Here is a 23,258-nt window from a genome sequence, read left to right as displayed (position 1 = left end):
AACCTACATTTGGATACACCTTTCTTACTCTAACTGAGGAAAAACATGCCATTAAAAAAAACTTTCATATTATTTTTCACCTAAAGGCTTTGGTTGGCAATCATTCTCAGAGCTACTCTAAAGGACGAAAGTTGAAGAAGGATCTTTGCATTTGGAAAGTAAAAGGCTGCTTGAAGGTGGATTAAACTTGGCTAACTATCCTAACTAGCCATTAAAAGATTCTGTTAGAAAATGCAGCAACTAAGGACTCCTTATTTAAAGCAATAATTAGCTTCAGTTTGCCTACTAATAGTTTAACAATAAAGTCTTTGCTCTGACCCTCTCTACAACTCCTCCCCTCTCCCACAAAACAAAACAAAACAAAACAAAACAAAACAAAACAAAACAAAACAAAGCAGAACACCTCTCATAAAACAAAGAAACAAAACTTACTCACTTTACATTGTTAGATTCTATGGAAACTCTGGATCTTATTCAGATATTCTTCCTGTGTTTCCATAGTACCTTTAGGAAAAGTGGTGTTAGAGTATTTAGCAAACAGTGCCATATAGGAATTTTAAGTTTGTTTGCCCATCCTTCAGTAAGCGCAATAAAGACAGAGACATGATCTTAACTGGGTTGTGTTCCTTAGTATCGGGGTCACTGCTACTTATTTTGTCTGTGACATTCAGTGGTAATTTAAGATATATTTCCTCATGTATAAAAAGAAAATGACAGTAATAATTTCATAAAGTTGACACATAGCTCTTAATGCCTAATACATAGTAGCACTCATTAAAGGTTAGCTATTATTACTAGTGGCTAAGTGAATGAATCAGGCAAGATTTCTCTGAAGAGGCAAGTGACACTCTCAGGTTACTGGTTCAAACAGACCATTCTCACAAAGAACATGAATATGGTATATCAACTCTAAATAAGACAAACACTGAGTCTGGATAACATTTGGCATAATATACAGTTATGTTCAATACATCAAAAAAGCTTTTCCCCTCTGTGTGCTCCTGTAGAGGAATGGAACTAAAGTTTGAAAAATAACTTCCACAAAAGCACCATAGATTCCTTTTGTTACTGTTTCATCGTCACTGTAAGATTTTAAAGTGTGGGTGTCCCTCAAAATTGTTCTGCTTTCTGTCTCTGATGAACACTCTCACCCCCACACCTCTGGCCTACACCCTAGTTCTTGTATGCATAAATAAATAAATTTAAAAAAATTGTTCTACTTTCAGTAAGTTGTAACAAGTCACCTTAAAACTTACATACAGTAAAAATTCCTGCTTTCATTTCTTTAAAATTCATAGTTCCATGAAATAAGGATTATTGGGCCTCCCTGGTGGTGCCAGAGGTTAAGTCTCATCACTTTGAAGCTGTCAGCAGCCACTACAATACGGGTTCAATCCCCGGCCAGGGAGCTAACCCATGTTGCGCAGCAGACCTCTTCTGTCTTGACGCTGCTCCCCTTAGCAGTATGTCTCAGTAGATCCACCTGTTCTGCTCCCTACTCTGTCTCTGGTGAATCCTCTCACCCCATGCACCTGTGGCCTGCACCACAGCTCTTGTATGCATAAATAAATACAATAAATCTTAAAAAAATAGAAATAAGGACAATTATCCTTTTTCTAAAAAGGAAACTGAGAATTTACAGAGTAATTAAGTGCCTAAAATAGAATCTTGTTTGTGGTAAACACTCAAATACTGTTGAAAGAATGTATAATTGGCTTTTCAAGGTGAAACAAGTAACTGAATAAGGGAACAGAATCTCAAATCTGACTCTGTGACTCCCAAACAGTTTAAGCTGTAATTTTTTTTTTCTTGCCAACTGACCCTCCTCCAGGGCTATCAAGGAATTGTAGAACTAGACTAAATCAGTCTTCTTTTAAAGTAGTCTGGCTGTCAATACTGGTCCTGACAAATCTTTCTGCAAAGTTATTGCACAGGTCTGCCAGTCAAGATCAAGAAACATATCTAAGGAATTGCATAAAGGCAAGCACTGAAAGTATTAAACACATGTGTGGGCTCATATGTAAAGAATAAAGGAGGATCTATATAATAATCAAGACTTTTGGAATTCAGATCTCCTTAGCCTAGTGAAGGCCCCCATAATGTAGGTCCTTAATGTTTTTCAAGTTTCCTATTCCACTAACCCTTCTTCACATCCTCTTACACTTTTTCCTCATTGCTTTCTATACCTTCCCTTAATAATCTCTGATTTCTGCTCAAACTAGTCAATGTCTGGAATCATTCCCATGTCTTACCCCTCTTCAAAAAAACTTCAAAATACTTTTCTCCCTTCACCACTACCCTCACATCTGTTTCATCCTTTTTTTTTTTTTTTAAAGATTTATTTATATATGCATACAAGAACTGGGGTACAGGTCAGAGGTGTGGGGGGGTGAGAGAATTCATCAGAGAGATTGGGGAGCAGAACAGGCAGATTGACTGAAATACACTGCTGAGGGGAGCAGTGGGCGAGGCAGGAGAGGTCTGCTGCACCATGTGGGTTGCTCCCTGGCTGGCTGGGGATCGAACTCATGCTGTAGTGGCTGGTGAAACTTGATAGAGCTGTCTTTAACCCCTGCACCACCAGGGAGACCCCTGTTTCATCCTCTCTAAATAGTCTGTCTAGAGGCTGGTGATTTTATCTTTTACGCCTGTATTATTACAAAGAATAGAAATCCTAAGAGACAGAGATCTTATCATCATTGTTCTCCCAAAGCAGGTTAGCTATTTAGGAGATCGGCTACTGACATGTAAAGAACAATAGAATCAAATAAAGTTTAGAAATTGAATTCTATCATTTTTATAACTGTGTAACCTTGGATAGTTAACCTCCTAAACCACAATTTTATGAATAAAATGACACTCCACCAGCTCAAATGTGAAATTTATTCTTTTTATTGTTATTTATGAGATAAAAGCTGAATCTTATTATGATCATCATTTCATAATATATATAAATCAAACCATCATGCTCTACTCCTTAAACATATACAGTGAGATGTCAATTATTTCTCTATGCATTTGGAAAAAATGAGAATTAGTGTTTCTTTATATGCAGTTAAAATATGTACAGCAATTCCTTAAATGTTTAAAGGACTGCATTGAATCACCTTTAGTATGCTAGTTGCCAAGGGAAATACTGGTAAGTAATAAGATATTTACTCTTAAAGTGCTTCTAACCTTGAATTCAGGACTTCACATGAAACAGCAAACTATACAAAACACACTATAAATAAGTACTAAATGAAGTAGTTGATTTAGGAATTTGAGGAGGTCTGTAATAAATACAAAATGGTAGTCTGAAAACTGTAGTATTTGGGAATAGGGGAAGGGAAGGAGGGTGAATACAACATGAACAGAAATTGAAATGCTTTTGATGTAAGGGGATGTCAGCCAAGGGGCTCTAGGGCAAAAACCAAATTTTGTAGAATGGTTATGAAATAAGTCTCTTTATAGCTATATATAAAGGCCTTGAAATTCCAAGTAGACTTTCTATTACTTGCCATTTCCAATCCCAAATTCACTTTACATATAAACTGAACATTAAGCCAGCCTACTTTTTGAGATCCTCCCTATACTCCTTTCACATACCTTTCATTGTGGTCACATTGAGCTTTTAACAAATTCCTTAATGTGCTCATTTTTCTAGCCTTGCAGCACTTAATGTTTCAGCAGCATTTGGCATAATTGCTCATGCCTGACTAATAAATGCAGTGACTTGATTCCATTGTACTAGACCTTCTTGTATTTTTCTTTTACCTCACTGACCATTTATGAATCCCTTTACACTGACTTCTCTTCTACTTGATTTTGAAATGCCCTGGCATCCATCTTGCACTTCTTTTCTCTAAGTAATCTGTTTCTATAGGTAATTTTTTTTTTTGCCACAAAATTTAAATACTATCTCTATGTAGTCAATTCTGAACTTTCTTACTTGATCTTTATATACAAGTGTAGATGATATCACTCTTTCAATGTCTAATAGGTATCTTTTTGTTGTTGTTGTTCCACAGCTGTTTATTGACTGTGTAGTTGTTTATGAATGGTGTAGGTAACTGAACATGTCACTTAAGAAATGGTAAAAGAAAAAATTAAAAAAAAAAAAAAAGAAATGGTAAAAGGGGTCTCCCCTGGTGGCACAGGCATTGAGCACAGTGCTGTGAAGCTATCCGCAGCCTCTGTAGCTCTGGTTCAATCCCGGCTGGCCAGCGAGGGTCCCACATGGTGCTGCAGACCCCTCCTGTCGCGCCCGCTGCTCAGCAATGTATTTTGTCAGTCTGCCTGTTCTGTTCCCGGCTCTGGTGAATCCTCTCACCCTGCCACACATCTGGCCTGTACCCCGGTTCTTGTATAAATAAATAAATAAATCTTTAAAAAAAAGAAATGGTAAAAGGAATTGAATGTATTATACTTAGAGAGTGATAGACATCATAATTGTCTTCATATATTTAAATATATACAATATGGACTCATGCAATTCTTTCTGTTTTTTTTTTTATAACTTGGAATCAATAAAATGTGTTTTCAGTCCTCTTCTATATTACATATAAATATTTGAAGACAACTATATTTTAAACTTAATATACCCAAAATTTCACTTATTTCCCCCACCCACCCAACTGTTCCTGCCTGTTTCATTGTTAAATGCAATTTCATCCTTCCAGTTGCTTAGACCAGAAACCTTGAGGTTATGTTTTTCTCTGACACTCTGTCAGTAAGATGTCTGACTTTCGTCTCTAAAATAGACCTGAACCTGACAACTTTTCACCATCTCTCCCTTTACCTCTTAGTCTAAGCCACTATTACTTCTTCTTTTTTTTTTTTTTTTAAAGATTTATTTATTTATTTATACAAGCACTGGGTACAGTCAGAAGAGCGGGAGGGTGAGAGAATTCACCAGAGCCAGAGCGGGAAACAGAACAGGCAGACTGATGAAATACACTGCTGAGGGGAGCAGCAGGCACAGCAGGATAGGTCTGTCGCACCATGTGGGACCCTCCCCGGTGGTCGGGGATCGAACCGGTGCTGCAGAGGCTGCGGGCAGCTTTGCAGCTCAGAGCTCAACGGCTGTGCCACCAGGGGAGGCCCCACTATTACTTCTTGCTGGGACTAGTCTCCTGTCTGTTATCCCTGTCTTTGCTGTCCTTACTGTAACCAGAGCAGCCAAAATAATATTGTATAAATGTAAAGGTAAGTCAGATCTTAACCATTTCCCTGTATTAAACCTTCCAATGGCTTTCCTTTGCAATTACTATAAATACCAAGTTCTTTACTATGGTCTACAAGGACTTCATGATCAGATTCTTGCTGTCTCTTTCTTATCATGCCAACATCAACTTAAATGTCACTTCCTCAGAGATGTCTTTCCCAACTATTCTGTTGAAAATAATTCCCTCAGTCCACCCCTTTGTTACCTTGTATATTGTAATCCTGTTCTATTTTCTTCATGGCACATAGCATTTTCTAAAATCAATTATCCATTTATTTGATTATTGTCTATCTTTTTTAGTAAAATATAAGTTTTATGAAAGCAGAGCCCATTGTGTGTGTGTGTGTGTGTGTGTGTTCACCACTGTATCTCTAGCATATAAAACAGTGTCATAAACATAGGTAGATGCTCAATAAATATGTAACTGAGTCATAAACATGCTGTATTGTTCCTCATTATTTTCTTGTTTAAAAAGCACCATCCATCACTCTTCCCCAAACAAAACAAAAATTTCACCCCTTTCAAGTTCAACTTACATTTTTCTTTTCTGAAGCTTTCTTCTAATCCTTACTCCCTTCACTGAGGCAGAATTAAGTACTTTCTCAGGTTTCATTATACTTCTTTTTTTCAATTTCCTAATTGTACCTATTATACTATAGTATTTATGTATCTGTCTACCCCTCTTAGAATGTCAAGCATTTATGGACAAGAACTGCATATTTGGGTGGGTGTACTTGCACCTAGGATAAAGCAAGGCATTGAGTTAATATTGATAAATAAATGAATCAAAATGAAAATCTTAATTACAATGATAGTTCTTTAGCAGGCACCATTGCTATGTGAGAAACAAAGATGAATAAAGACTCTTGCCTTCTGGAAAATCACAATTCATTAACTATTCAATAAATATTTGTGTCAGACATTTTGTTTATCTGCTAAGGATACAATGACAAAAGGTCCCTCAAGAAACTCTTTTTTTTAGTAAGGTATAATTTCCTTTGATTTTGAGCAATAATATATATACTGATGTTTCTTAGGTATTTTTAGTTTATAGTTAACTTATAGCTCTATGGGGACACAATAGAACAGAGAAATATACTGCCTAATCTTAATCTTATATTGCATTTATGTTTGTCACATAGTTAAGATTGGCAAAAGAGGAGTGATGAGACCAGAACTGTATAGCATACCCAAAATATTTTCATGATTACATAAACATGGCATAATTACATTTGAAACTGGCAGTAAAAATTATTCAGACCTAATGGTGATAGATTTTTATTTTCAATACTGATGGCATTTCTTAATATTGTCATTAACGGAACTGTGATGTATATTTTTTAATTTATGTGACTGATTTCATTTACTCATGATTTTGACACATTTCTTGCATTTTTGAACTTTGGCATAGAGTTTAAGAAATGTTGCTTTAATTCTCCAATTTCTAAGTTCTGAGTCCTAAGTGAAAACAGTTATTTTGAAGGAATTTTGGTATAGCAATTAAACTTCTATAGATTTCAGAGTAGTCTGTTTGACTGAACCCATATTTATATAATATTCATGTGTATAAACAATAGTTTCATATTTCTTTTTTTCTAAAACAGTTATTTCACTTGGAACTGAACCAAAGCCTTTGCATGTACATTTTAGTGGCATATTTGGAATTTGGTATAATTGACAAATTTGCTTTTCTTGGAGGAAATATGTATGTAAATAATAACATGACTTGTAGAAAATTCTTAGGTATGCAAAGTATTTAAAATTGAAGTTTAAAAACACCTTGGTAGAGAAGGAGTTAACAGGTTAGCTCCCCTTGGTTGTTCTCAGCATGTTCTCTTGCCTTTAGGAGCTGAAAAGATGATAACATTGGGCCCGGACATGCCTGTGTAGAGGTTATGGTACTCCTGGGGCTTTTGCAGCTAGCTGTAAAGCAAGCTAGAACTTGTTCATCTCAGAGTTCCTTGTTTTTCTTTCAACCCTTTCAGTGCCCTGCAGGAGTCATTAAATCAAAACTTCATGCTGATCATCACCCACCGAGAAGTCCAGCGGGAGTACAACCTGAACTTCTCAGGAAGCAGTACCATTCAAGAGGTGAGTTATGTCTCACAGCTAAGGAATAAAGGTAACTCATTATAGCTAATGTTGACCCTGTTAAAGAGGGCTTATCTGTTCTGGTTGGAAACTCTCTTTATGTTTCATTATTGGGTTCTTAATTTTAATTAACTGGAGCATCAATGATTACTGTAGATATAATAAATGAATTGACCTAGAAAAATAGATGTTGTAAATGAGAGCTCTTGACAATTCTTTAAAATAGTCAAGTTAAAAAATAATTCACTATTATATGATTTATTTCATGGTTTTATAGTAATTACAGTATTAATTTAGAAATTATTGACAGCATTCATTTTCAACATGTTTATATTTTATTTGTAAAGTTGCTCTCAAATTTATTATTTATAATGTATACCCTGCCTGTTTCCAAAAGGAATTTGAGGAGGCTTTTCTTAAGCAGTTCAGTCCCTGTCTTATGCAGTATTTGTGAGATGCTGTTGGAGACTGTCAGTCATTTATCTCAGAATATCTGAGAAGCGTGTATTTATAGTGTCAATATTTTCTTCAGCATGGCCAACTAGGGTCACTGTTTCAAAAGAGAACCTCCTCAAAGAGAGAAGGTACCTTCTTGCCTGTGGCCCCACCCCCCCAAAAGCTAGTAATTTGTGTCCATAGGGGAAATATGTATAAAGCTATGATAGGACTTTTGCTTAGAAACACTGAAATGACAGCTGTGTCACATTACCCGTTGTAAGTTGTGAAGACAACAATTATATGTCTCCTGACATTTTAAAAAAGGATCAATCACATTTAATCTCGATTGTTTCATAATTTTTTCTTATACTACATTGCTTAAAAGAATCACTCTTATCATATTGGAAGAACAACAGTTTTTTTCCCTGATCATTTTTTCAGAATTATATAAATTGTGTCAGTAGTGGCTGGACTATTCATGGTCCTTTTTCATATTTTGTCAATGAATTTCAGCTTCTTAGTTTGGCATAAATAAGTTATTTGCTTGAAGTGGATTTATCACTTGTTTGACTAGTTTGTTGAAGAATCACTAATATCTTTAACACTTTTTTGGACCCTTAATCATTGGTTTGAATTTTTTGTTTTTCCCCAGAATTTTAAATATATTAATTGCCATTTTGTATTTAACCTCTCTTAAAACTTTTAATTCCTCAAAACATCATTATTGCTCTTACACTAGAAATAATGTTTACTATGACTTTATCATAGTTATTTTGGGAACTTCATGAAAGTAAAACTTAAGTTATACTCTGAATATAATTAAATAAGGAAATTTATTTTCAAAATAAATAATAAATATAATAGATCAATTTCATTCTATTGTTAAACTAATTTTTTAAATTGAAAGCTTGTATAATGTATGATGGACTAGATTGCTTAATTTTTCTTTCTGATTGAAATTTGTATAGCTAAAATTTTATCCTTTTTTACATTTTCAGTTTCTGTAGTTTGAGTGTACTTCAACTTTATCCCACAAGAGGGCAGAAAGGACTATTAAACTGATAGTCTAAAAATGCCATTCAGTGTTTTCAAATTAGCTTCTCTTATATTAACAAAAAGGAGCATAATGGCCAAGTTATTGTTTGATTTACAGATAATTGGCATATTGCATGGAGGAGACTTAATTTCACCCTTTTAAATTAAACAGGGAGATTTAAAAAGACATAAAATATTCATTAATGTTTGGTGATTATAAAGTAGTGGCATATATTTATTTTGCCTTTATTACTGTTTCGATGGGAAAATACTGCAAATATTTCCGAAATCGAGTTGGCCATACTGACAAGTTGAAATGTTTAAGCAGTGTTAATGCAATCTGCTCACACCTGATATCCTATGCAGAATGATTCAAAATGACTACATCAATTATTAAAAGAAATATTTAAAATTCTGTAAATGTGCCACTGTGCGCCACAGTTGGCTGAAACTGTTCTCCATGGCCTACTATTTAGATTATTAAGTATATTTTAAGCTTCAAGGACTTGAAAACAGTAAATCTTTTTCATACCATTTCAAAATGAAAATGTCCCAGAAATATTTTTGCAAGGACTGATATTCTTATGTATTTCTGGCAAGAATTCGTTGTCTTCTTTTTCTTTTTTTCTTTAAGTTGATTTAAAATAATATTTTGAATGTTAGTTGTCAAGAAAATATTAATGTGATTGTTTCTAATACCAGTTTCTTTTCTATAAGTAGAGATGTACACATAGACTTTTTTATCTGTAGAATTTAAAAAAAAGACATGGATTATACTCTGTAGGCCTAGGATCACACTCTGTAGGCCTAGTCCTAATAAGACTTTTCTCCTTCAACTTGTGGCCTACTGCGTAGGCCTGGTAGGGGGAGGGTGAGTTCAAGAGGACAGGATGCTCATATGTTTCAACCATGCATCCCACGGTGACAAGTATGTGCATTTTTTTTTTTTTTTTGCTTAATGATTGAAAATCAGTTTGTATCATAAGAAGAATATAATCTTGAAATGATTTTGCAGTTTCACTTTATAAAGGCTGGAAGTTTACTATTAATGTGGAAGCTTAATGATACAGTATATTCTAAATTGTGAATTAATTTCTGTCACTAGTTTTAGAAATCTCTCTGCGGTGTTGTTGAATAGGTACAGAATGAATTCTGACAAATAAATGAGGGAGAGGAAGAAATTTTAAAGGACTAGTTTTTCTCAGTACAGTAGTATATTATTTTTGTTGTAAGTTATAAATAATCACTTTTTTTTGTATTTTTATTTTGGAAAGCCTTTAATTTTTAAAAGAAAGCCTTTGTAATATTTTTCCCTTAGAGAGAAATTTCTATTAAATGAAATAGAGTTGAAAAGGCACTATGAATTCAACTTTTTAACTAGACAGAATACATTTTTAAAAATAATGAATTAGAAAATAGTACTAAGTTGCAGTTTGAATTTCAGATGAACTCTTTAGTGACCATATGTTCATGCAAAGTTAGTGATGATAAACCAATAGTTATACAATGTTTGTTAATTCTGTTTCTGTGGTGTCTTGCCTCACAATGCATGGCTTATATCCTTTGGGTGCTCTAGATTTTAATTTAAGCTAGTTAGATATTGAGGTTTGAGGTTTTTTTTTTTTTTTTTAAGCTCTTTACAAATCCTTCCACTTACATTATCCTTCTACTTGGTAGGGTCAAATGGAGAGCAATGGTAAAGGGAATGGAGAGTTGTAAGTAGTCATAAGTATCATAAGTATAAAAATCCTTTTTTTTCCATAGTGAAAAAGTAGTTAGTAAAAATTAATCTAACAATAACTTTGTAACTATTTCACCACCTTTTTGGGTCCTACATTAACTGCTTTGTTACACTTTAAAATAGTGAATTTCCTTGAAATTTTGAACATGCTTGCCTTATTTTAATGAATTTTCTACACTTAGAATTCAGATTTTTAAATAGTTAATTGTACAGATTCTGGTAATTCCATCTAATACTATTAAAGATCTGTGGTTACAAATGTACTTAGGATTGGTTAAATTAAGGGGAAAAAAAGATTGATTTGCCTACTGCAAATCCTAAACCCAGGTGTGGAAAAGGATATAAAGTCCCTGAAATCAAGCCAACTTTTCTTGGAAACTAATTCTTTGTTGTCCATTTTACTATTGCAAAGCTTCTATTTAGGCAAAATATCTACTTTTCTTTGTAGATGTCATACAAACTTAAGCAATATACACATAAGCCAGAAAAACAATGATAAGAAACCTAAGTATTTTTGGTGCAGAATCATGGAGTATTATTTATCTATTATATTGAGAAGCTCTATGAATAGCTATTGGAGTTATTTAAATCCTCTCCCAAGTTTCACTTTACTCTAGAATTCTCACTGTTCATATTAATGTGGACTTGATTCTTAGTGGGAATGAAAGTAAAAAATTGACAACCTATAAAGATATATCTTGTATGGAATAATAAATTATTTCACTACTAATACAAGTGATTGTCAAGTTGGAAGTCAATGGCTTGAATTAGCAACAAGAAAGCTATGTAATCATATGTTTTTAAAATTAATCGCTAAATAATTGTGAAATCGTGGGACTAATCCTGAATTCTAAAAATTTGAAATTCATAACGGGTTTTGCATTTTATTTTTCTACTTGCTACTTTTATAACTTGCTTGACATATATTTCAAACGATTTTCCTTTAATATTGGAGGTCATTGACGGTAATTAAATATGTAGTATTATATAGATTGTACCAATGAATGATTTTCTAGTAGTGGGTTGACTGTAGCTTCTTAAGTAACATGCCTTTTGTAAAATGAAAGTTTTGAGTATAGTTGTTTGGTGTTTTTTGTTTTGTTTGTTTGTTTTCTATAGTATGGAGAGGGTGGGGGTTGTTGGCACAGAATTGAAGTGCATTGCTCAGAATGTGCATATTGCAAGAGGGTAAATTAAATTGTATGCTTATTTAATTAAAAGTTTAAGTGGTTTATTTTTACTGCAAAATAAATGGCACATATATAATAAGCTCAATTAGCATGAACCCATTTTAATTAGAATATATCATAGTTTGATTTTTAAAAATTTGAAATCAGTGACATCTTAGAATAAGAGATACTTCTTAAGCAACTGGGCAGTGAATTCAAGCCTTTATTCGGTTTCATAAAAGGAGATTATGAGTTTCTTTTAAATATGCGTGTATATTATTAGTCTCAAGTTGTATTTTATAACCAAGATCTGTTTAAGTCAAAGAACAAAGCAGTAATGATTATTTTATAAATGTCAAGGTTTTCTATGATTCTTAATAAATTGTCCCTTAGGAAATAAGTTTAAGTAATATTAGCAGTGCAGCCATTTGTAACTGATAAATATTTTTCTCTGAATTATAAAATAATCTCTAATGAAAAATTTCTTAGTCCACGCAAGTATCTCTTTTCCTACATTTCAAGTAAATAGAGACATTGAAGTTTGTTCAGAATTAACAATGCTTTAGTCCTTTGTTACTCAAGATACATATGTGTGTGTATGCATATATTTGTATATATATTTTCTAGCATCTTCTTGGCCAACCACATTTCATAATCTGTGATTTGTGTGGGTTGTTTTGAAAGGCCTGGGTTAAGAGAAATTATGTTCAGTTATCAGAAAATAATAAACATAAGACATTTTTATATGCAAGAAAAGGCAGAGAGTAAATAATTGCACTGGTGACCAATACTGTAATAATCCTGTTTTACAATATGCACTTGACAGGTTGTAATAGTGCTAATTGAAGAGACTAATTCACACTTGCTTCATTCTATTCAAAGGCAAAATCAGCAGCTTGTTTTGCTTTTGACCAGATGGTCCTCATGAACACCTACTGTGCACTTTAAGTGCTTTACTAGAATTACAAAGGCTGGGGGCTGCGTTCGACTCCAAATGATTTGAGAAGAGAGAGAGGGAGAGAGAGGGGGAAAAAAAACCCTCTGTGCTCAATGGATTTGGTGCAAGTAAATTAATTCTAGTGGACCCATTACACACTGAGCCCCCTTTTCAAAGCTCTGAGCCTCCTCGCTTGCTCTGTAGCAATGAGAAAGAGAAAGAGAAAGGCAGATTACTGCAAACAGAAATAAAAAAAAGGGGTATGAAAGGGAGAAAAGAGGCCTTGAAGCCTTTCATATCATTTGAGTTTTTCAAGTGCGTTATTTTTGGGGAGGGTGGATATATGAAAAGCCAATTGGAGTTTTTTTTGTTTTAAAGTGCGCTATTTAAGCACCATGAATATAGGCGCAAGAGCAACAGTTGACTGAGTTTACTGTGGTGAAGCTTTGTGTCCGAGGATGAATCAAATTCATTATATTCAACTCTTTGTGTTTTAACATGAATGTAGGGTTAGTTTCACAAGACTGTGTCTGTTTAGGATAATTATAATTTAATATTTTCCTTTCATAAAGTTATCACTGTAGATGTCTAAAATTTTAATCAAAGCAGATTTTGTACATTGACTTTGAAGCACCCTGACAGTTTAAAATTCAAAGGAAAGCTTTTTTAGTTTTCAAAAGAAAAGAAAGGCTCATTCTAATGGCATTGAAGCAGAGATTATTATAACTAATTAGAAGTCACACATCTGTTAGCTTTTGGTTTGTGACTTACTTATGTATTTTTTGAGTAAAATATATACTTTAAAAACATATTGCTGTTACGAGTGAATCTTAAAGACAAAATGCACTTAAAAGAGAACAATTTTTTTGAGGCAATCAATTTTGCAAATTTCTGCATGTCCTATAAAAATATGTAATATATTAAAGTCCATTAAATGTTATTTGGAATTGTGTCATTAATAACCTATAGTTGGGATACACCTCTAAACAAAATATTTCCCACAGTTCTTGCTAGCATGTTTGTGATTATTAGCCAAAGCTGTTATGAAATGACAAGAAAATATAAACAAACCCAGTTTGTACAAATTTATAGTTATTCCTTATCTTTGAAGCTGTTTGTGTACAATATTGAAAATGAAATACTTACACTGTAAAATAATTTGTGTACTAATATATGTGAGTTAACATACAGGGGATCACATTTACCTCTCAGTTGGTTTGTGAGTTTTTATACTTTTAAGCTAACTTCTTGTGATGTATTTTTGTTGCATGGTTTACTTTTTTTGATGGCATATATTACATACACCATCGTTCCAGTTAATTTTAATTATAACTATTAGCAAAGAACAAAACAAAATCATACCAATAGTATATAACTTAATGATAATTGTGTACATTTCTTGGAAATATTATTTCTAAGCATGGCCCATCTGTTTAAATGAATGTTTTTTAAAAAGACATAATGTATCCATATGCTGTATTGGTATGTTTTAATTACAGCTTAGAAAATAGGATATAGAAATGCCAAAATTACTACTAAAGTAATTTAGATTTTATTTTTCAAAGACTTTTGATAAAGAAGGTAGCCTGCCTTTTTGGATATTTAAAATAAATTTTTATTCATTTCACATTAATATGGTCATTACTTTGGGACTTATTCATTGAAATATAAGTTGTGGGTAGGGAGGACTATAAGGGGAATTCCCAAACCTTCAACCAGCAAAACATCCAATGAAATTTATAAGCAGTGGAGTGTTAATGAATTGATATCCTTGGGGGAGAAGGATTTTAAGACAAATTTGAACGGTGAGGAAAAAGTCATGGAGAAAATTTTTTTTGCAATACACTATTTATAATAAAGGTGAGACTATTAGATTCTGTTTTTAGTAGGTACCATAAGAAGCAATCTTTAAAGCCAGAACTTCAATTAGCAGAAGTGGATTGATCATGACCATGTAGTCAGTACTTAGGTGGGGCTGGTTCTTTGGTTTCACAGACACAGTAGTTGGAGCCTTTTTCCTCATGAAGAAGAATTTATTTCAGTATTAAAATATTAACCCTTAGATTCCTGAATGCCAGAGACAGGTTCTCTCTGCTAGGGTAAGGTTTGGAAAAGGCTGCAGTTTTTGTATAGAACTGGGAAAGTATCACGTTACTAAGCTGAGAAGTATTTTAACATTAAAGTATCTTTCAGCTATAGAATAAGCTAGTAACCTCCTCATTCTTCCCCTATCCCAGTGTAACTAAAACCAAAACTAAAACAAACAAACAAAAACAAAGAAGTAAATCAAAGGGAGGTAAGTAAATACAGTGCTCATCAACAGTGCTCATAAACAGCACAAGACTGGGTGTATTAAGATAAGGCCTGCATGTAGAAAATTATTTCCATGTTTATCCTTATATACTAAAGCTTTTACAGCCACAACCTTTTAAAACATGTTTATGGTAATTTTTCTTTTGTGTAATGTGTTTTGTGATGACTCAATACTCTCCAGTCAAGAAGTTATTCTTCTTCAAACATATTTGGTGCGGCAAATACACTTACAAAAACTTATTGCTGAATTTGGAACTGTATGACTTTATTATTTCTTTCAGTATATTCCCATTATTTTTTTGAAACTTTTTTTTTTAAAGAAAAAGACTTTAAAAGCTTGTATCAAACATTTTAACATTTTCTATAAATGGCAAAATGTATTCCTTGCTTTGTGATCATTGCGTGACCAGACAGTAGAGTACTGGATTGTTTTAAGGTTTTTACAGCTGCAAGGCAAAAGCATCTGCTCATGGCAAAGCCGGCATTGTTTAATTTTGACACTGACTTTTCCATGCGTCTTGTACCAAGCACTGGATTAGATGCCACTAAGATGAAATTTGTTTTAAGTTGCTCCCAAAGTGCAGCTGTCCTCATACACAGCCTTGTAGCTTAACCAAAATAGACAGACATAGGATCAATCAGAATCTTTGTGCAAGGTCACCTTACTAGGCCAGGGAGGCTCAGAGGAAGAATGTTAAAGATATTATTTATCATGAATAACTGCAAAATTAGTTTTCAGGCCGATTTAGTGTATCTGGAAATATACTTCCCCCTCTTATTTAGGGCAATAGAACGATTATTAAATATTTAACTTTTAAACTGGAGAGTACTGGATAAATATTATGTTGCCTGTATACACATATTGCATTATTCCTTCACAGTCAATTGCAAGAGAAATGATCAGTTTATTGGTCACTAAAATAGTAATTGACTGAAATAAAACTCATTCTAAAATCTTGAAAAGTGGACATTTTTATAGAATGGTAATTTTTCTTTAATGTTTCAAGTGAATGAAAAATGAAAGAGCACCTCACTTCCCGGGTTTCCTGGGATTGTGTGAATTTCTACCCAGCTGGTCCAAATTGATTGATACAGGGCCAAATATTTGTCTGCCTACATTTCAAAGTCTATAATTTGCTAATGAATTGTGGTAATAATCTTTCATCATACATGAAAGATTTAGCCAAACAATTTGCTAAGTATGTATTTTGATCATAAAATTTTTGGACTTATACCAAGCTTTACATCTATTTTACAGCTAATGCTTGGGGGTGGGGGATGAGTGGGGGAGAAATAATACTGAACATGGACACTTGATGGAAAAGGATGGAGGAAACAAGAGGAAAGAAGGTACTTAGAAAAGAGTAATGCTGGAAAAGTCCAATGAGTGACAGTAGAAAAAAATTAGATTTCCACTTAGAGTGCAAAATAGAATTTTTTAAATGCCAGCAGATTTTTTGCCTGTGGTGTCCACAGGTATGGTATTCATGTAGCTGAAGGCTACAACCATTCCAAATATTGATTAAAGAATAATTTCCAAGAAACTTTGGGCTAGAGAAGTCATATACCCACAAATTGAAAAATTGAAGGCATAAAAATAAAAACCAGGTGTTTGCTGGAATTTATTTAGAAACTTTAAAAAAGGAGAAGAAATAAATGTGATTTGACTAATTCCAGGAGAAGGTGAGAGAGGAATCTCTTAGTTAAGCTTTTGAAATGACTGTAGACGTCCAAGAGAATATTTTCTCCCTCTGTAATAAGGCACTACAAAGGAAAGTAAAGCTTATATTTGTGGAATATATTTAGAATTAAATAACCTCCATTTGGGAAAGTGCAAACCTTATTTATGTATTTTAGAAGAGCAGCATATGTATGATATACTCCAGAGGAAGTCCCAGTTTAGCCTATGGAGTGACAGGACAAGAAAATGTTCTAAATATGCCTCTATCTTGTCCATGTAATTTCTCTTTCACTGTTAGAGATCAAGGTGCTGTGACTTCCTATTTGACTGATATAATCTGAATTGCTTTCAAATTGTCCATGAGGAGACACTTTAAAAATATTGATAAATTTTCCTTACCTAGCAAGCAGGTAGTTGATAAAAACAGGGAGGTACCTAAAAAACAGAGACAGACGAGTCATAAAAGAGATTGAATCTTACTTTTTATAGATTTTAAAGATAAGCAACTCTAGAATTTTTCATACCTGTTGAACCTCTTAAAATGTCACTTTTCATAGCATTTATTTGTATCCATTCACATAATTCTTTTTCTCAGGTAAAGCTAAACCTGATCTAAATGTTAGTACAGTGAATATCTATCCAAATGCAACATTTGAAATTCTTACAGTATTTAGGAAAGTGACAGATCTATAAGTCAAACTACGACGTTATTTCAAATGAATTGAAATCTTGTTTTATGCATTGACTTTCTGAGTCTCTTTCCTTGTGTTTTGCTGGTAGTTAAAAATCTTCATGTAATAGTTGTCATAATTTTTTTGTAGGCATGTTGTTACCATATTATGATAGTTACTTCAGTAAATATAGAGGCGATCCTATAATCATTGTGAGGGAAAAATCGTGCCAATCATATCTAAATAAAATCAATTATAAGTAAGATGATTATTGAGATTCCTGATTCTCTTGTTATTGAGTTTATAAAAATTCCATATCAAAAATGTCAGAATTATTGATTATGTATGTTAATTTCAAAATATACTATTGCCATTTATATGTTTAATGTGGTGTTATGCTCTCAAAAACACTTTACATTCCTGCCTTTGCCTGATGAAAAGTGTAAAATATTTCCTCCTAAGTGGTATATTTATAATGTCCAATTATAATCATAGATTGTCAATCAAACATCAAATCTCTTCTGTTCATTTGGGAAATGTTTCCCTTATCCTTCACATTGTAAGCAAGGGAATTTAATAAGGTGTTTTTAAAGGCTCCTGGCTTCTTATAGGTGAAAATTTTTGTTGATAACATATACATGTGGATCACTTTGCTTGGAATTTGAAATGTCAAAAACATAGTTAAATATCCTAAGAGTCTAGGTTTCTGTTGGTAATTGTAACTTCAAATGTTGTAACTGATTTTTAGATGTAATGAATGGAACAATACATGATTCATAACTCTGAAGTAAATGTGCCTGACATATTAATGTGCCTGTGTCCTAAATCTAAATGAACATTGACTCCTTCAAATTAGTCATCGTCGTCGTTGTTGATCTGTACATCCTCTGTTGCTTAAAAGTTATTCTAGATTTCCAAGAATGAATGTAAATCCTATGATGTAGTGTTTTGGTTTTTATTGACCTCACTTATGGCTAATCTTTGTCCTATGAAGGGAGAAAATTGATTTGTTGCAACTGCCAAAAGTAATTTGAAGCCAAATGTTGTGAGTCAAGGGGTTATTCAATCTGGGTAGTCAAATTTGTGGTTATTCAGGTTAGGTATCTCTTTCCTGATTTCTCCTTTCTCTCTTTATGAGTATATATCTGTAATAGCATTTGCTACACCCATTTACAATTACCTGCATACTTATTTCCCTTTTTTAGTGCCTAAACAACAAGAAAAGTATTGAATTTATCTCTTTCTGGACCTACCACTGAATATGTCATTAAGTAGGTATGCTTAGTGAAAAAATGGAAAAATGAAGAATCTATAAATTAATGAGATTATTTGTAATTGAAGTTCACTAACAAAAGGTTTCCAAGATTTCTGAGTATTTCAAGCATTTCAAGTATTAGTGTTGACATAAATATGTACTTACTTTCTCAAGGGATTATGAGAGGAACTCTGTTTTGACTATAAATTTCCAGTCATTTGCTTAAAAAAAAGAGACTGAGAATAGTTTGCAGCAGAAGTGTAAAATAAAACTGCTTTAAAATAGATTTATGTCATCTTTAATTTGTAATACCTGCCAAGTAACTTCTTGGTGGTTTCCTTTTAAATGAGGTTATAGCTGATTTTTGAAAAAGTCCTTTTAAATCTAGAGATGCGGTGTTATAGATTTTAATCAAGTTAACAGTACTTCTTGATTGGCTATTAGTTAACTTGTACGAGTGGAAGATTATTGCACTGTAATGAAGGGGATCTGAATTCCAATCCTCTTGCCAAGTAAGAAGCTGCACAATCACATATCTCTGAATGACCTGCTATTTCTTTTTCATTTGTTTGGCTTTTCATAATGTAGATATGCAAAAATCTGGTTTTTGCTATTGAAAATATAAATTGTGCAACCTTAAGATATGCAAAAGATCTCTGTGTACCATTTTTTGCAACACTTCTGTCCTTTTATTCATTTTGTGTTTGTTTTCCTTCTCAGGATAGGCTCTGAGGGCAGGAATGTCATTTAATCTTCATATTTATAGCACTAAATATAGTGCTTAGTACATTTCAAATGATTATTGAATGAGTAAACATTTACATGAGTCAGTATCTAGTGGTTACAAAGATATTTGGAAGCCTAGATTCTAATATAGTGTTTTTGGATTTTTTTTTTTTTTGGCTTTCTAGCCATATGAGTTTGGGCGGTTAATTTAATTACTCTGGATCTGGGTCATCCTAAGAAAAAATTTGAAATGATTTCAAAGAATTTTTTTAGTTTCAAATGTGGGGATTATATGTGAATTAAGAAATTTCATTTGTGCTTCAAGTGAACCATATGTGGGAGTGGAGACTGGTGAGGGATAGGCAGGGAAAACTGGTCAGTAGGCAGTTACTAGTATGTAAATATGTATATATGTCCCTGTGGAGTGTAAGTATCCCTCTGATTCTTAAGGTGTTGCTTAAGATGTTCAAGGTTGAAACAGAGTTTTTGATTGCCATGGTACTTGGATTTCTGCAAGATTTTTGTCTGAATAAGAAAGAATTTTATTTTTATCTTCCAGTATACTTTCCTCTAGGGAACTAGATAAATGGGATAGAATTGGAAGTCCAGAAATAAACTCCTTACACTTTGGTCAATTAGTTGTCAGTAAAGTTACTAAGTTATTCAACATGGAAAGAACAGTCTTTTTAATACATGGTGCAGGGACAACTGGATATTTACATGATAAAATGTGAAATTGGTCTACTTTATACCATATACAAAATTAACCCAGCTAGATCAAACACCTTAAACATTAGACTTAAAACTATGAAACTCTTAGAGCAAACGTAAGAATAATCTTCCCCGACATGGATTAAACAGTGGTTTCTTAGATATGACACCAAAAAAATCTGACAAGCAAGAGAAGGAAAAATAGGTAAATTGCACTTCATCAAAATTAAAAATTTTGTACATCAAAGGACTCCACCAGTACAGTAAAAAGACAACCCTCCAAAAGAAGAGAAGATACTTCCAAACCATACATTGACAAGAAACTCTTTTCCAGGATATATAAACAGTTCTTACAACTTAAATAATAAACTGAAAAATAACCTAATTTTTAAAAGGGCAAAAGATTTGAATAAACATTTCTCAAGAGTAGATATACAGTCAATAAACACATGAAAACTTGCCCAATATCTTCAGTTATTAGTGAATTACAAACTAAAACCAGAATAAAATACTACTTCATACCATTAGAATGACTAGAATAAAAAATATAACAATACAAGTGTTGGCAAAGATGTTGAGAAATTGGAACCCTTAGAAACATCTTCTGATGGTGGAAATGCAAAATGATGCAATAGCTTTGGGAAGTAGTGTGGTAGTTCCTCAAAAAGTTAAATACAGAGTTAACCATATCACACAGCAATTCTACTAAATATATGCAAAGAGAATCAAAAACTTATGTCCATACACAAATGTGTACATGAATATAGTATTATCTTAGCCAAAATATGGAAATAGTCTAATATCCATTAAATAATGAATGAGTAAACAAAATATGGTATATTTGTAATATAGACTGAATATTATTCAGTATTAAAAAGGAATGAAGTACCAGTAAATACTACAACGTACACAACAAACAAATCTAAAAAATGATGCAAAGTGAAAAAGGGATGCACAGAACAGGAAATTCTGTGTAGACAAAAAGATTAGTAGGGCAGTGAAACTCCTCCATCTGATACTTTAAAGGTGTATATATACATATATTTATCATTATAAATTTTTCCAAATCTACAGAATATACAACACCAAGAGTGACCAGTAATGCAAATTATGGATTTTGTAATATAAATGATGTGTCAATGTAGCCACATCAGTTATAACAAATGTACTGCTTTGTAGGGGGTATCGATAATAGGGGAGGTTATACATGTGTGTAGGCAAGGGTATATGACAAATCTTTGTAACTTCTACTCAATTTTATTACGAACCTAAAACTGCTTTAAAAATAAAGCATTTCGAAACATTTAAATGTAGATTAGTGGCTTCCGGGAGCACTGGATAAGGCAGAAAAGCAAAATGGTGACTGTTCCTATATATTTTTTGTTGTTATTTTGCTATGTTTTGTGCTTTTTTCCTTTTTTTAAACATTTCATTAATGATAAATCACCAAATATACAACACAGTACATGCAAGATATTAGATCTATTTATTTACATACTGCCATTTTTATATAGTGAGAAATATAATGTAATTTAAGGAGCACAGTGGTCTTTTTATATGTACCTACATTGTTTAATAAATAAGAAAGTTTAAATTTTCATGTCTATACAAATTAGGTTTTGTACTTAAGCTAATTTTCAGTTCTGAAATAATTTAGCAAAAGTAAGTATCATTTTGGCTTTCCAAGAAATATCTGAATTTGCCTTGTTTTTTATTGCAGTAAAATTTATATAACAAAATTTACCATTTCAAACATTTGGTGGGGAGGGGTTCATTATTCTGCCTACCACAGTATTCCTTTGTGTGTGTGTGTGTGTGTGTGGTGGGGGGAGGGCGGTTGGGGGTTGGTAAGGTTGGTCTACAACATTGTATATGCTTTAGGGATATAGGTTCACACCTTTTTGAATATAGGTTACCACACCATGCCTGAAGCACCAATAATCCTTCATTTCCTACAGCCATAGGGCCCCATCTACCCCTACTCCCTCCTTACTCCAACCACTCCCTCAGATTCCAAGGGTTTGTTTCGGTTTGGTTTGTCTGTTTCTTTGCTTGCTTGCTTTATATTCTGTGTGTTTGTGGAATCATCAACTTATTTGTCTTTCTCATTTCTTTCTCTTCTGATTTGTTTTACTTAGCATACTCCCCTCCAGTATCATGATGTAGCAATGGCAACGTTTTAATCATTTTTAAGTGTATAAATCCTCAATGTCATGGCAGGTTCTTAGAAACTGACTTTAACCAAAATGATAGATAATAAAATAATTTATTTTACTATAGGCTGATTGACTAAATGAGTTAAGTTTGTGTTTGTGGTCACAGACACATCACTAAACTTCTAAATAAAGATACAAAAACATCTCTAATATTAAATAATGATTTGTTTTCATTCATTCATCCATTTCCCAATGTGCTGATTCCAGGCCAGTGTTGTAGGTGGCTGGAGGAGCCTGGCCCAGCAGCTCAGGGCACTTGGTGGGGAGCAACCTTGGACAGGTTATCATTCCTTTCAGGATGCATTCACACACTCACACTCAGAGTGGGACAATTCAGAAATGCCAGTGAAGCTAAAGTACTATCTTTGGGATGTGGGAGGAACGCAGAGTACCTGGAGAAAACCCACACAGACTCCACACTGATAGCACCCCTGGCCCAGAATCAGGTTTTTTTCCCATCAACTTTGTAATGAGATAATTGAATGAAGCAATGTTATTTGAGGATCTGCTGTACAACTCAGTAGAATCGAGTCTATTGACACTGTTGTGCAACCACCACTACTATCCATCTCCAGAAATATTTTCATCTCCCCAAATTGAAATTCCATACCTACTAAACAGTAATTCTCACATTTTGCTGCCCCTGGCTCCTATTAGTCACCATTCTACTTTTTGTCCCTATGACTTTGACTACTCTTCATACCTCATATAAATGGAATTATATCGTATTTGTCTTTTTGTGACTGGCTTATTATGACTTAGCATATTGTTTTCAAGGTTTATCCATGTTAAAGCATATGTCAGAATTTACTTCCTTTTTTTAAGGCTGAATAATAAGTAGTCCACAATATGTACGTGCATACTACATTTTATTTAGCCATTCTTTTGTTTATGGGACACATAGGTTGCTTTCACCTTTTGCCTTTTGTGAATAGGTATATCTGTATACCTATGAACATGGGTATACAGATATCTATTCTAGCCCCTGTTTTCAGTTCTTATAATTATATATATATATATATCAATCATATGGTAATTCTGTTTAAATTTTTAAGTTAATTGCCATGC

At 33.2% G+C, this 23,258-nt stretch overlaps 1 protein-coding gene across 1 annotated transcript in view; it reads left to right on the top strand.

Annotated features, from left to right (window-relative positions):
- Window positions 1-23,258, top strand: part of FAF1 (Fas associated factor 1) — a 325,035-nt gene that overhangs the window by 105,553 nt on the left and 196,224 nt on the right. The window contains exon 7 of the mRNA XM_037499959.2: window positions 7,192-7,297. Coding sequence (XP_037355856.1) covers window positions 7,192-7,297 — 106 coding nt within the window. The remainder of the gene's footprint in view (window positions 1-7,191; window positions 7,298-23,258) is intronic.

This window comes from Talpa occidentalis, unplaced genomic scaffold (assembly GCF_014898055.3).
Source record: "Talpa occidentalis isolate TD23 unplaced genomic scaffold, MPIMG_talOcc4v2.1 talOcc4.9, whole genome shotgun sequence".
Classification (NCBI taxonomy): Eukaryota; Metazoa; Chordata; class Mammalia; order Eulipotyphla; family Talpidae; genus Talpa; species Talpa occidentalis.
This window is presented reverse-complemented; position numbering and strand designations above follow the sequence as displayed.